Source organism: Ursus maritimus, unplaced genomic scaffold (assembly GCF_017311325.1).
Source record: "Ursus maritimus isolate PB19 unplaced genomic scaffold, ASM1731132v1 scaffold_6, whole genome shotgun sequence".
In the NCBI taxonomy this organism is placed as follows: Eukaryota; Metazoa; Chordata; class Mammalia; order Carnivora; family Ursidae; genus Ursus; species Ursus maritimus.
In genome coordinates this window covers 37,856,197-37,870,093 of record NW_024426774.1, presented here as the reverse complement: position 1 = coordinate 37,870,093, position 13,897 = coordinate 37,856,197, and the positions used below count along the sequence as shown (strand labels likewise).

Here is a 13,897-nt window from a genome sequence, read left to right as displayed (position 1 = left end):
ACATTTTACTGATTTCACCTTATGTTTTTTCCATAGGTATTTTCAGTTTTCAGGATCATAGATGGTTTCTTTTTTTCTATTGTACATTCTAATTGATGCTTAAGGAATAGGAATTCCTTTGATTTTCTTTGTTTTTTTATTGCACCACATTTTGACTCTTATATTAGCCCTACCAATTTGGCACAAATGCTCTTGGGTGTTAATGTAGTAGATACCATTCACAGGATTTGAAAACTAACTTTCAGGGATGCCTGGCTGGCTCATCTGTTTGGGTGGCCAACTCTTGGTTTTGGCTCAGGTCAGATCTCAAGGTCCTGGGATCCAGTGATCCAGTCCCATACTAGGCTGCACTATTGCAGGGTAGTCTGCTTGTGGATTCTCTCTCTTCCTCCGCTTCTGCCCCAACTCCCAGCTCATGCTCTCTCTCTAAAATAAATAAATACATCTTTTAAAAAATTAGCTTTCAAAAGTAACGTGCATTTGCCTTATAAAAATGAGAGAGTTACCAATAATGCTAAATCACCTTTGACCAATACTTCCAATTCTATTATGCCTCCCCAATACCAGTAACTATTATCATGAGTTTAAGTATGTTTCATAGAACATATATAGTGTTATTTGTGTGCATTTTCAAATATTACCAAATGCAACTTTCTTTTCATCCAAAATGTGTTTTGCTAATCTATCCTTATTTGTACATCTAAATATATTTCATTCAAAAAATATAAATATATTTCATTCATTTTCAAATGCTCTACAGCTTTCTATTAGATGTATCACACTCCATTTATTCATTTTATTTATTCATTCCCCACCTGAAGTACATTTGGGTTATTTTGAACTTTCACAACTACAAACAATGCTGAAATGAACAAACTTGTTGATGTTGCTTAGTTCACATGCGTGGATGTTTTTCTAGGGTCGATATCTTATATTCATAGGTGTCTGGGAAGTTTAACATTATTAAAAAAAATAATTAGTGCTAAATATGTGTGTCTCTTAACATTCCTAACATTCTAGGCAGTTCAGTGTTCAATATGAATGTATGGTCTTTTTAGCCTCTACTAAAATGAACATATGGTTTTTCTCTTTTAACCTGTTTTGGTGAATTATAGTAATTTTCTAATCTTGAAATATCCTTGTATTCATATAATTCTAATTAATCATAGTGATTATATTTTTTTAAATACTGACTTTAATTTCATTTGATTTTTAAACAAGATTTTATTTATTTGAGAGAGAGAGAGAGAGAGAGCACGCACACACAAGCTGGGGAAGAGGCAGAGGGAGAAGGAGAATCAGAGGGAGCCCAATGCTGGGTTTAATCCCACAACCCTGAGATTATGACCCAACTGAGCCACCCAGGTGCCCCAATTTTATTTAAGAATTTTCCATCTATGTTCATGAGCCTCATTGACATGAACTTTTCCTTTTTTGTATTCTCCTGATTCAGATTTGATAACAGGGTTTTGCAAGTTTTATAAAATGCTTCAGGGGCACCTGGGTGGCTTAGTCAGTTAAGTGTCTGCCTTTGACTCAGGTCATGATCACAGGGTCCTGGGATCAAAGCCCGCATATGGCTCCTACTCAGTGGGGAGCCTGCTTCTCTCCCTCTGCCTGCTGCTCACCCTGCTTATGCTCTCTCTCTGTCAAATAAAGAAATAAAATCTTAAAAAAAAATGCTTCAGATATTTTTCCATCTTTCCTATGTTCTGGAACCACAAATATAGGAATTATATGTTCTTTGAATCTTGTTAGAACTTATCTCTTTGTTTTTCAAATTAATAGTTCATTATGTAATTGAAGTCCTCCATACCTCCACTTATTTTTAAAATCTGAGATCCCTATTTCTGGGGTAGATATATTTGTATCTTCTGCTTCTATTACAAATTGTCAAAAATTTCCCGTAATTCTAATATTTAGTCTTACCTATGTTCTCAGAGCGACAATAGTTTAAGAGTGTATATTATCTTTGTGGACTTTATCCTTTATTAATATAAAACCCTTTTCTTTTTTGATGCTTTTCTTTTCCATTATATTAACATTGCTATATTGCTTTCCTTCTATCACCATTTGATTAGTAAATCTTTCAACCTAATATTTTCATGCTTTCTGTGTCTTTGTTGGAGCTTGCCTGTGGTCTAGTTATAACTGGATTTTGTTTTTAACCCAGTGAGTCTTTTTAATTTATGAGTAAAATTAATCCATTTATATTTATTGTAAATACTGATGTTTGGACTTACTTTTCTCGTCTTATTTTTTTCTGTTTACTATACTCCCTTCAAGTTTCTTTTTCCTTTCTTGTTCTCATTTCTGACTTTTGTTGGGCTGGATAAGTTTTCTTTGTTCCATTTCCCCCCTTTTTAACAGTCTGCAAATTATAAATACAATTTAATTCTTCAGTGTTTATATTTAGATTTTAAAATTTATTTAATGTCATATATTCAGAACATATAAGTTAAAACTCAACACCTGGCACTAATCTGTATGCACAATCCCTTTTTGAATTTTTTTTGATTCTCAGTTTTCACGCTTGTAAAATTGGCACTAAGTGTTTCTCACTTAATTTTCATTTAATCTTGAGGATTAAACGTGATGCCATGTCAAGCTCTAGGCTTTATTGAAAGGTCTTCAATTCCTTCATTCCATTTCTTCTTTATTCCACCGAAAAACTTCAGGTCCAAAAGACACAATCGCCTCTTATCTCCTTTGTCCTTCAAAGTCACCTCTTCATATTTCTTGCATCATTATGGCCTTCATCTAGTCTTTCAATTTCTATATAAGACTCAGAATATCTTCCCAACTTCCCTTTACATAAAAAAAATCCCATTCTGCATTGTACTGAATGGCCTCTTTTGCTCTAGATTCAAAGAACGTCATTTCCCAATGACTCCATGCCTTTCTTCATTTTTCCTTCAAAATGGCGGACTTTAGACGTTCCACGAATAACACCACGTGCGCCTGCGCCTCCCGCGGCCATTTCGCTCAGCAGCCCAAACTCCAGCCTCTGCTCTGCGAAGCGCCTGCGCAAGAGCCTCCAGAGCCCAGTGGCTCCTCCCTCTAGCTGAGTACGCTTGAAACCGCACGTTCCCGTCCCTTCCCTCCCCCGCTGACTCTGCACCGCCCTCATCCTTTTCCTGTGAGATTCTTCCGCCAAGTGGAAAGCCCATTTTCCGTCGACAGCCTACGCAATTGAAGAGCAATCCAATAGGCATATACAGCCCTGGGGCTCGTCACTCATTCTTATCTATGCACCCCTACAATTTTCCTCTGGCCCTTAAAGTTGATAAGCGATTTCGCGGGACTTTTTTGCATACCGTAGGCAACAAATGGAAAGAATGGCTGTGGCGGAGGGATCTCTCGCTTACGCTCTGTGTACTTTAACCTAATGGGGGTCGTCCGGGAGTCGGAAGGGGGAGGGGAGAGGGAGGAGGCAGCCAAGGAATTGTTTTTTTCTCTCGCCCCGCCTGCGCCAGGCCGGCCAATGGTGATGGGCTATTTACCCACGAGCCTCGCCCAGCTTCTTGGACTAGGCCAATGAGCGGCGGAAGCGGCTCCGAGGGGGCGGACCCGAGAGGCTGTGCGTGTCTTGTGAGAGCTCTTGAACCAAGTCAGAGCTAGAGCTGGGCGGCTGGAAACGGCGGCCGCCGCCGGTGACTCAGGGAGGCAGGAGGCGGGGTAAGAGCGCCGCGGCCTCGGCTGAGGGGAGAGGAGGAAGAAAGATGAAGGCGCCGAGCCCGCGGCCCTGCCGCCCCCGTGTTGCGGCGCAGGCCCGGGCGACGGACGCCCGGGGGTCTGCGCCCGTGAGAGCGCTGTGTCGGGGCGGGGCGGCGGGGCAAGTGCTGAACCGCGGGCTCGCCCCTCCCGCGGGGCCGCCCGGGGCGGGGACGCGGCCGCCCCGGACGGGCCCTCGCTTTTGGCCTTTTCTTGCCCAGGGTGGGGGGACGAACACTTTAAAATCCACTGAAGCTGCAGAATAATTCTCCCCTCACTCCCTCTGCGTTTAGGTTTAAGGTTTTGGAAAAGCGAAACTTGGGAGAACGAGGGTCACGCGGCGCTTGGGCCCGTGTTTGCGGTGGGGGAGGGATCCGGGGGGCGGGGGAGGACGCCGGTGTAGAGATCGGGTGTTGAGTCCTCCCTCGCAGCGGCCGCGGTCGCCGCCGCCTGGGGTCTGGTGCTCCGAGCCGGGTTAGGACCCATCCCTCCGCCTCCGCTTCCCTCGCGTCCTCTCTTCCCGGCCCCCTCCCACCGGCAGCCCCCGTTGCATTTTGTTTTTGTATTTTTGCAGGGAGGAGTCCTTCCTGCAGGCGTGGAAACCATGGTGCTCACGCTCGGAGAAAGTTGGCCAGTATTGGTGGGGAAGCGATTCCTCAGTCTGTCCGCAGCCGACGGCAGCGACGACGGCCACGACAGCTGGGACGTGGAGCGCGTCGCCGAGTGGCCCTGGCTCTCTGGGACCATTCGAGCCGTCTCCCACACCGACGTTACCAAGAAGGACCTGAAGGTAAAGTCAGCTCCCGGGCCTCAGCTGTCGGACGTTTTGTAGTAACCTTGGTAACGAGACAGCAAGTGGGGGCCCCCCTCCCTCTTCTGAAAAGGGCGACCAAAAAGTTGGCATCTGATCTGAAGGTGCAGAAAACTAGACCTTGAAAGTCTTTGAAATGGTTGTGTAGAACCGAGGTGTGTTTGGCCTGCAGTTGCCTGTGTTTAATGACGGCCTTGGGGTTGCTCAGACACGCTTCGTTATTGCCCGCGCTGTGCCTTCCTGGGACTGTATGATTAGTTCTCGGAAGGGGGAGTGTTGTTAACTAGATTGGTCAAGTAGGTGATGTTAGGAATCATTAAGAATCGAGGGCTAGCGCTTCCAGGTGGTTTTTTTGTTTGTTTGTTCCTCTTAATTTCTTCACCCAACTTGTTAAACTTTCAGGCTTGATAGAAATGGAGTGAGTGAAGAGGGAGGAGCTTAGTTCTGTTTGGCATATTAGGGTGGGTTCTTGTCCGTATATGGTGGGTCAGGGTGGAAGTGGGTTCCTGGTCGCCTGTGATGAGTCTCTAGGTAGGTGTGGGCTTTGACCATATATGGAGGGCAGGGGTGGAGCCGACCCTTATATGGTGTGTTAGAGGAATGGCTTTGAAATACTCCACTTTGGTGTTTGGGGGGAGGGAGAGAAACGGGAACAAATGTGGGCAGTGATTTTTAATCAGAATGACACTCAGAACCTTTTTCAGTTAGATCTTTTCAAAAAGAGATGAATTCTAATTGTACTCTCCAATAGAAGTATTGGTGGCAAAGGATTGTCTGGGAACAACCAGTAAGGAAGCTCTTCTACCAACAAAGACTCCTTTGTGCAAAAATAACTGGAGAAAGGTCCCTAACAAAGACTCCAAAGTGGTGATAACTTGAAGGAAGCTTGTTACAACAGAAGAGATTTCCACCCTGGATAGTGGATATATTTCAGCATCTTCACTGGATCATTACTGCTTTTTCTTGAAAACTATGTTCAAATTGGGAAGCAAGTTTTAGCATTGGCAGTCGAATACATGTTGATTTCTGACACACTGTTCATTCGAACACTTTAAGGTGATAGTACATGCCCAAACCAGTTTTAGTCTGCAAAGGGTTGTTGGAGAAGGATATGTGGTCGTATATTTTTAAAGCTTCCAGTGTGCCTTGTCTTCACGTGGAAAAGGAGGAGTGACTATTGAGCACTTAGCCACGTGCCAGGCATCCTGCTGAACACTTCATAGCCATGATCTTATTAATCCTTACAGCAACTCTTCAGGAGGAGGTACTAATATTGCTTCATTTTACAGACAAAAATATCAGAGTTGGGGGAGATTAAGTATCTCACCAAAGTCACATACCTAGAAATTGTTAAAGCCTGTGTTCTGACCCAGGAAGTTTTGATACTTGAGCCCACTATTTTTACCATTATGCTCCCTGTGTCACAAAAGGACTCCTGTCATGCACTGTAAAGTTTGGTTTTTCTCCTCCTTTTCATTGCTCCCAGCAAACCGGGTTTTGCTGTTTTTATAGAAAGAAAGTAGTGTGGTACAAAGATGGCCAACCTGTTTGCTTTGGGCTAATGATCCTTCTCCATAAAGTGGGTTTCGTGTACCAGATTTCGGTCGTAGTTGTTGTGGTTTATTTCACCTGCCAAGTAAAATTTTCTCTGGTGCGTTTGTTTTTATCTGATTTGAATGGAAACAAGATTTAAATTGTTAGTGCTTTGGCAGATGAATGCAGACTAGGTGTTCTCTTCCCCAGCAGGACCTAATTATAGACCCATTGGATTAGGAAGGCAATCTAGGAGGTCCTTTTCGGGTATTCTTTTTAATCTCCACTTTTCTGCCACCCCCAATCTTTGAGGTGGTGGTAATATCTTCATTTTCAGAACAAGTAGATAGATTTGGGAAAAGGAGTCTTGTCCAGATTTGCATAATTAGCTACTCAGTGATGGAGGGAGGATTTGAATCTAGGTTTGGCTGTGTTTTTTCCATCGCACTAAGGTGCCTCACCTGGAGATAAACAGGGATTTTTTTTTTTTTTCATTTGAAGAACAGTTTTAACTACATTTGATTTTTGGTTTACCTGCAGACTTTGTAATTCAGCCTTCATCTAAGGTGCAAATTACTTGATTGCTTTTATCTAATCATGATTTATCATTATGTTCCTTAATTGAGTAACAGATGGTTTAAGTTTTAAGGGCATATTGTAGTAGCAAAAATACAGAATTTCAAAATACTAGAACCAAATCGTGCTTGGGGAAATGCAGGCAGGAGCTAGTGAGTAATGAAGACCATGCATACAGTTGGGCTAAGTGTATGAAGTTTTGGGGGGTGGAGTGGGACTGGGGTCTAAGATGAATATAAATGAATAAAATTCAAGTAGTATGTAACTGGTTTGGTATTAGAAGTACAAGTTTGTCTAGACTGATTTGCTGCTCTGTGAGGATGATGTTAATGAGGCCAAGACTTGTTAACTTTGTTTCACCTGGAGAGAGACTTAACAAAGTCACTCAGATACAATGTCTAGTTGTTGATTACAAAGAGTCGGGATGAAGACATAATAATGATTGAATGCTTACTATGTGGCACCTTATTTAATTCTCATAAATATTTTAGATGGTAAACCACATTTTTACTGTTATAATTTGAGGCTTGAAGAAATTAAATGACTTGCCTAAGTTTGTCTCTAGATCTTAAACACTGGGCTTTATATTCAGGTAGAGTGAGATTGAGGCATTGTATTTTGTGAGCCTTTTATCTTTAGCACTTAGAACATTGCTTGGCATGTAGTATTTGCTGAAATATTTGAATAAATGGAAGGAATCACAATTATTCTACATTGAAAAGCAGTTTAGAAATAATCTTCTGATGGAGCAGTGGCATTCTCTTGCTACAAATAACAAATCTTTATTAGTATGATTATGAGAACCTCTTTTTATCCTACTCTTTCTACTTGAGTGCGAGACAAGGGGCTTAGTTCATTGTACATGCTGGGAATGTCCTTTTTCCTCATCCTGTCTGTCTAGGTCTTTTCCAGTTTCCTTTCTTTGAACCTAACTTATACTTGAGTCTTCTGCTTCTTAGTTCTTAGGGATATCCCTAAGTAGCAGATGAGTAGTACTTGACACCTCTGTGTACTGTTTCCTGCTGTTAGAAGTTCCCTTTTTGGCATTTGGGTGCCTTGACCAATGCCTAGCCTTTTCATCCTTACATACAATTGGAATTTTGCTGCCAGTCAAACCATGTAAAGTGAGAAATTCCTTCCAGTGTAATAAAATCTGTTTACCCCCATAATTGAATGCTAGACTTCAGGATTTTAGATATGTCTTTCTATACCTAAATAAAATGCTTAAGCAGAAACATAAAGAAATAATTTCCTAATTTGTGGAAAGTGGTGTTCTGCTTTATAGTGCTGGGCATAGAATAGATATGTCATTAAAAACTTGACTTAAAAACCATGCCATTCTGTAACTGCCTGCTTTTAAACTTGGAAATATCTTACTTGGCCTTTCTGATGGTTTTTGTAATCATATACCCGGGTGAGGTTAATGTATGTTAAGAGTGGGAGGTTTCAAGATTAGCTTGATTAGATAAAATATTCATGTATTAAAAAGATTTTCTGTTGGGGAAAAATTAACTTGAAATAATTATTTGAAATATTCAACATCTGGTCCAGAGATTTAATAGGCTAATAAGGTATACATTTACAAAATGTCCTATTAAAAGAATAGCAAGTTTGGAAATTATAGGTAGTGAATCATAATCGGCCTCTTTTTGGCCTTTGGAATCAGACAGCATAAATAGCATCTATTTGTGTACCAAAGGAACATGAGGGGAATAACACAATTTAAAGGAGAACTAGTTACATCACTAAACTTGCAGAAGCTTGGTCAGGTCACTTTAGTTCCTTCTGAATTTGAATTTTTATTGATGTCCGTTTTTTGGGGGTGGGGCAGAGAGAGAGAGAGAATCACAAGCAGGCTCCATGCCTAGTACGTGAGCCCAATGTGGGGCACGATCTCACAACCCTGAGATCATGACCTGAGTCAAAAGCAAGCAAGAGTCAGACACTTAACCCATTGAGCCACCCAGATGTCATTGGTATGTCTTTTTATAGAAATTTTTGCATAGGAGGCTTGGGGGGGGGGGTCCCTTACATATAGAACCTCAGGCTTCAAGGCACAAATGAGAGACATTTGTGGTTGTGATAGGAAACTTTTGAAAAGAAGAGGAGAGCTTACAACTTGTTTCATTATATATTTTTTTTAAAAAATCACCTTTTTTCAAAGTAAAGTTAATGTGAGTTTTTGACTAATGCAACATAATACTCCAAAGTCATAAACTAAGTTATTTTTAAGGAGTTAAACTTAATTTTTGAATCACTCAAAAATTGGAATATAAAGAAGGGCCCCTGTCTAAATTTTGGCTTAGGGTTGACCATAAGCTTTATAGATAGTGATTTGATAAGAATTGTGATGTTGCTTAAGGTTTGGAAAGCTACTCAACATCTTAATCCTTTACTTTTTTTTTTTTTCCTTCTTCCCCTGAGTAGATACTGGACAGTCATATTTAGGATCTTCTCTTCCCCATTCCTAACTGAACTGATACCCTGATAAGTTAAAATTTGAATTACCATGGAAGTCTTAAAGCTACCTAATCTCCTTGCCAGATACTTTACATACCTTGTCTTAAAATTTTATCTAATGATTCAGTGAGGGGTAGGTGTTAGTATTTTCGTTTTGGAGCTAGCAAAACCAGTTTCAGAGAGCTTAGATTTAAGCAAGGGTTCTTAAGCTGACATGCAGGCTAATTGGTTTTCTTTGTAAAGCTATGTAATTTTATGCAGGTAAAATCATTCTAAAAAAGCTTCTGCATAGCTGGGATTCAAACCAGATTTCTCCAGTGCTGTAGTTTGTATATGCTCATTCCTCTTACACCACACTGATGGCAGAACTCATCTAAATCTAGTGTGGGTTTGAGGTTGATGTGATGTGGGGCTGAAAGACTATCCAGTTTAGAGGAGCGATCGTAGAACCTGTATTCTGTGACTGGGGAGGCAGGAGGATGAGCAGTCTCTAAACAGTTCTGTGAAGGACCATTTAATTGGGTATAGTGATGGATGGAATGCATAGAACCAAAGAGAGTATAACACAGGCCTTGTCACAGAGTAGGTGCTCATACATCTGTATGGATGATCTGATAACTACAAGATTAAAAGCCTGCCATGCCAAGAAGATATGCATCTTCTCGGGAAGTTGCCTGAAAGTTAGGGATGCAGATTTTACTGTTGAGGGAGAAGGGTAGGATGGGTTTTAAATTTCATTGATTTTTTAAAAAAAATTGATATTATAAAGCCATAAAACCGGAGAAGGTTTGGGATTGGGGCTAGTGATATACCAGTTGGGAATGTCCTACTTGCTAAATGGTTGAGAGTAACAGACGAAGAGTCCAATTCAGAGAGAAATTTATTCATTCAACAAGTATTTGAGTACTGACTGGGGACTGGATACCAGTGAAGTACAGTGGTAAGTAAAAGCAGATATAGACTTTGACCTCTTAGAATTTATGTGAATCAGTTAGCCACAAATAAATAATTCAAAGTGTGGGTAAGTGCTAGGAAGGAAAAGTGTAGGGCTTTGAGTGCAATTAACAAAGTGAACTCTCTTTTGGGGGCAGGGGCTTGCTCTTTGGTAAGGGAAGGCTTCTTTGAGGAAAGGATTTTTTTAATCGAATTCTGACAGATGAATGGAAGTTAACTAAATCTTTTTTTAAATTAAGCTTGGAAAGGGAGATGTGATTGTCTATGAAATTATGACTAGGATTAATGTGTTCATTAATTCTTGGAAACTAAAACTGAGAGGCCTCTTTAATAAGAAAGGGGATTTTAAGTCAAATAAAAATAGTGATTTTTACACCAAATATTGAAGGAGTTTAACTGTAGGGTCAGTTTATCAACTATTTGTATATTTAGCAAAGTGGTCTTTGACTCCCAACTCCCAGTTTATTCAACTGAAAGGGATGTTGAAGATGTGCTGTCTACTAGATCTTGTAAGACTAAGTCCTATGCATACCAAAGGGATGCAAAACAAGTGGTGGATTATGCTGATGGGAGGGTCATCTTAAGCCCACAGTGTCATTTTAGAATTACAATGACGCCCAATAAGTATTTTTTTAGGGTTTCAAATTTCTTTCTTTTGATTCTCAAAGCTCTGGTATTTAACATATGTAAAAACCTACGTGGGGGTTCTTTGCTGTATGGGCTTTCTAGAAGTTATTTTGGGGCAGAGACTGGCCTCCAAAACCCTTGACTGCTGCTTCCCAAAATGATTTGGGATCCAGAGCTGGATGGTTAGATTAACCTGTTTGGTTGGTTTATTGTGGACTGTGAAGGGAAGTAAGGGTGGGAAAGAGGGACAGCGCATTTAGATAAAGATTCAGGTAGAAAATAAGGGTATAATTCAACTTTGGCGTTTTCCATGTTTATTTTCATTACTTGAATCTGCTTTTTTTCACTTCTGTTTAGGTGTGTGTGGAGTTTGATGGGGAATCTTGGAGGAAGAGAAGATGGATAGAAGTCTACAGCCTTCTAAGGAGAGCATTTTTAGTAGAGCATAACTTGGTTTTGGCTGAACGAAAGTCTCCTGAAATTTCTGAACGGGTTGTTCAATGGCCTGCAATAGTGAGTACGGCTGGGGGTTATGAGAACAGGGTATTTAAGCTGTTATGAGTGAAACAAGGAAAATGTATATGTAATGCCTATATTTGGCCTCTGGAGAATAATAGTACAGGTACATGACAAGGTAGAGGAATCAAAAGAGCACCCAGAATCTCCTGTCAGCCCTGCTAGGCACCCTGTAGCTCTGGGCCCTTGACTTTCTCCTGCCTCATTTTCTTCGCTTGAAAAATGGGGAAGGAGGTAATGTGGGGAATGTCTAGGTCAGAAACCAGCATATGTATATAGGCGTACATATATATGTGTATTTGGCTTGACCTTCATAGAGTTTTAAGAAAATTTGGATTAGTTGTTTACTTTTAAAATATGGAGAGTATACCTTAAAATCTGGCTGTTGCCTGGCTCCTGTAGGGGTTGCCGGTCTTGGCCTCATGATCTCTAAGGTTCTTTCTTTCTTTTTTTTTTTTTTCTTGAAGATTTTATTTATTTATTTGACAGAGAGAGAGACAGCCAGCAAGAGAGGGAACACAAGCAGGGGGAGTGGGAGAGGAAGAAGCAGGCTCATAGCGGAGGGGCCTGATGCAGGGCTCGATCCCATAACGCCGGGATCACGCCCTGAGCCGAAGGCAGACGCTTAACCACTGTGCCACCCAGGTGCCCCTCTAAGGTTCTTTCTGACTCATAATATTTTTTGGTCTGAAAATACTGATAGTACATGATTATGCCATTTCCGCATTGTAAATCTGGTGTAGTTAGAAGATGAGAGTGATCAGTGTCTGGAGAGGACAATTCTGGTTTTGTGAGACATAGGGCTTAACAGTGGAAGGGCCAGGTTTAAACAGTTGGAAAGGCTAGGAAGGTGGCTGAAAGGCTGACCACATTGTGAAGGGTCTAGCATGCCGTGCTAGCAAAGTTAAGATTTACCTGAGAACTGGAGGTTTTTGAGTGGTACAGGGTTTTGGTTAAAGTTGTATTTTGCCCTTTGTATCTCCCCCTCCTCCCCAGCTATTAAGAATTTGCTAAAAACATGGCCCTGTCTCCCCAGAAAAATGTATACACACAATTTTTCACGTAAATTTTGGAGAAGCCGTGTATTTCTGAACCCAGACCTATATGTTAATGACTCCCAAATGTGTGTCTGGTTTAAATGATTGATTTTGGTTGAAAATTGTGCAGTCTTGTTGTGGTTGCGTAAATAGTTATCGAGATGCCAGCAGTAAATAAAAAACTTAATGGTTTTATCTCTCTGCATGTGTGGAAAGTGCTAGTCCCCATTTTCAGAATTATGCTGGTAGGAGTTGTGATGCCAAAGCATTTTGTTTTTTTTCTAGGTGTATAAGTCTCTGTTAGACAAAGCTGGTTTGGGATCCATAACGTCTGTTCGCTTTCTGGGAGATCAACAAAGAGTATTTCTTTCTAAAGACCTTCTGAAGCCTATACAGGTAAAAGATAAAAACAATATTAAACTCTAAAGATAGAAATATAAATTTTTTAATATGAAAACTAGAATACTGATGTTGATTGCTCTAATTCCAATAGATACCTAACACAGAAAAGGACCCATCTCATCAGCAGTTAGTTGTTAGACTTCATCCTTCAGTGTTATCCATTGGGTTGGTGCTGTCCATTTAGAGTTGGAAGGACAGCGGTAGTACAGTTGATAGTGTGTGTTTATGTATGGAAACACCTAGGTGATATGAAAATAATTTTTAAAAGATTGATTATCATTCATATATGTACATGTACATGTATCCATATCCATATGTGGCAGTCATTATTTATGTATTCTATATGTGGGAAGTTGCCTACTTGCTAGAATATATTTATAACCCCCAAATCAGTACTTAGGCACTCTCATGGTCATTCGCAGACATTGGCTGAGTGGTGAAAAATGTGAGTTACCTGAGAAGTGTTCCCAGCTGAAGTCAGATAAGGTGACACATTCTGCCTTCTTGTTTCATCTCTCATACTGTAAACAGATGTGCTTTTTGAGGTCTGTTTAGTGCTGAATTTTTGTACTGTTTTTTGTTGGTGGTTTCACTATACCAAATGTAGTGCTGAAGTGCTAACTAGTGTTCCTACACTAGTGCAAGGAGGCCGTGATGTGTCTTAGGGAGGAAATGTATATGTTAGGTAAGTTTCATTCAGCTGTGAGTTATAGTGCTGTTGATTGTGATTTCCAGGTTAGTAATGCAGCAGTATATATTAAATAATGTGTCTTCCACAGACACACACGTAATACATGGTTGTATATAGGTTGGTTGATGAAACTGACCAAGAGGCTCAAAGGAACCTAACCTTATCTTTCCACTAGGAGCAGTGGTTCCCTATTCATTAATTGTTTGTGGTGATGTAGTGAAACAGAGCTATGATGAATAATGAGAATTGAGAGCACTTGCATGTTCTTTCCACTTAGCTTGCAAAACTCCCACCCTTTTCTTAACATTTAGGCTCTTGGGTTTTGCTTATATGTGATTATTTTCTTTATGTAAATGTTTGGAAAGAGGGAAAGAACACAGTGATTACCTCCTTAGGAATAATTTTGGTCATATAATAACATTCATCTTGTAGATGTCATTTATGAAAATCCCTTTACCCACTTGCATTTGGTGACCTGACATGTTTCTGTGGACTGTACAAAAACTAAAGTCACTTATTTGTTAAAAGGCCGTTTAGGGCCCATGGTCATTGCCATTGATGTGCCTGTATTGGAAA

At 40.5% G+C, this 13,897-nt stretch overlaps 1 protein-coding gene across 2 annotated transcripts in view; it reads left to right on the top strand.

Annotated features, from left to right (window-relative positions):
* Positions 1 to 3,625: 3,625 nt before the first annotated feature.
* Positions 3,626 to 13,897, top strand: part of KDM3A (lysine demethylase 3A) — a 54,115-nt gene continuing 43,843 nt past the window's right edge. Inside the window, exons 1-4 of one of the 2 annotated variants that reach the window (XM_040623225.1) lie at positions 3,626 to 3,678; positions 4,289 to 4,504; positions 11,033 to 11,188; positions 12,514 to 12,624. In XM_040623225.1, coding sequence (XP_040479159.1) covers positions 4,319 to 4,504; positions 11,033 to 11,188; positions 12,514 to 12,624 — 453 coding nt within the window. In that variant the 5' untranslated portion in view covers positions 3,626 to 3,678; positions 4,289 to 4,318. The remainder of the gene's footprint in view (positions 3,679 to 4,288; positions 4,505 to 11,032; positions 11,189 to 12,513; positions 12,625 to 13,897) is intronic. The other variant, XM_040623224.1, reaches the window with a different exon arrangement.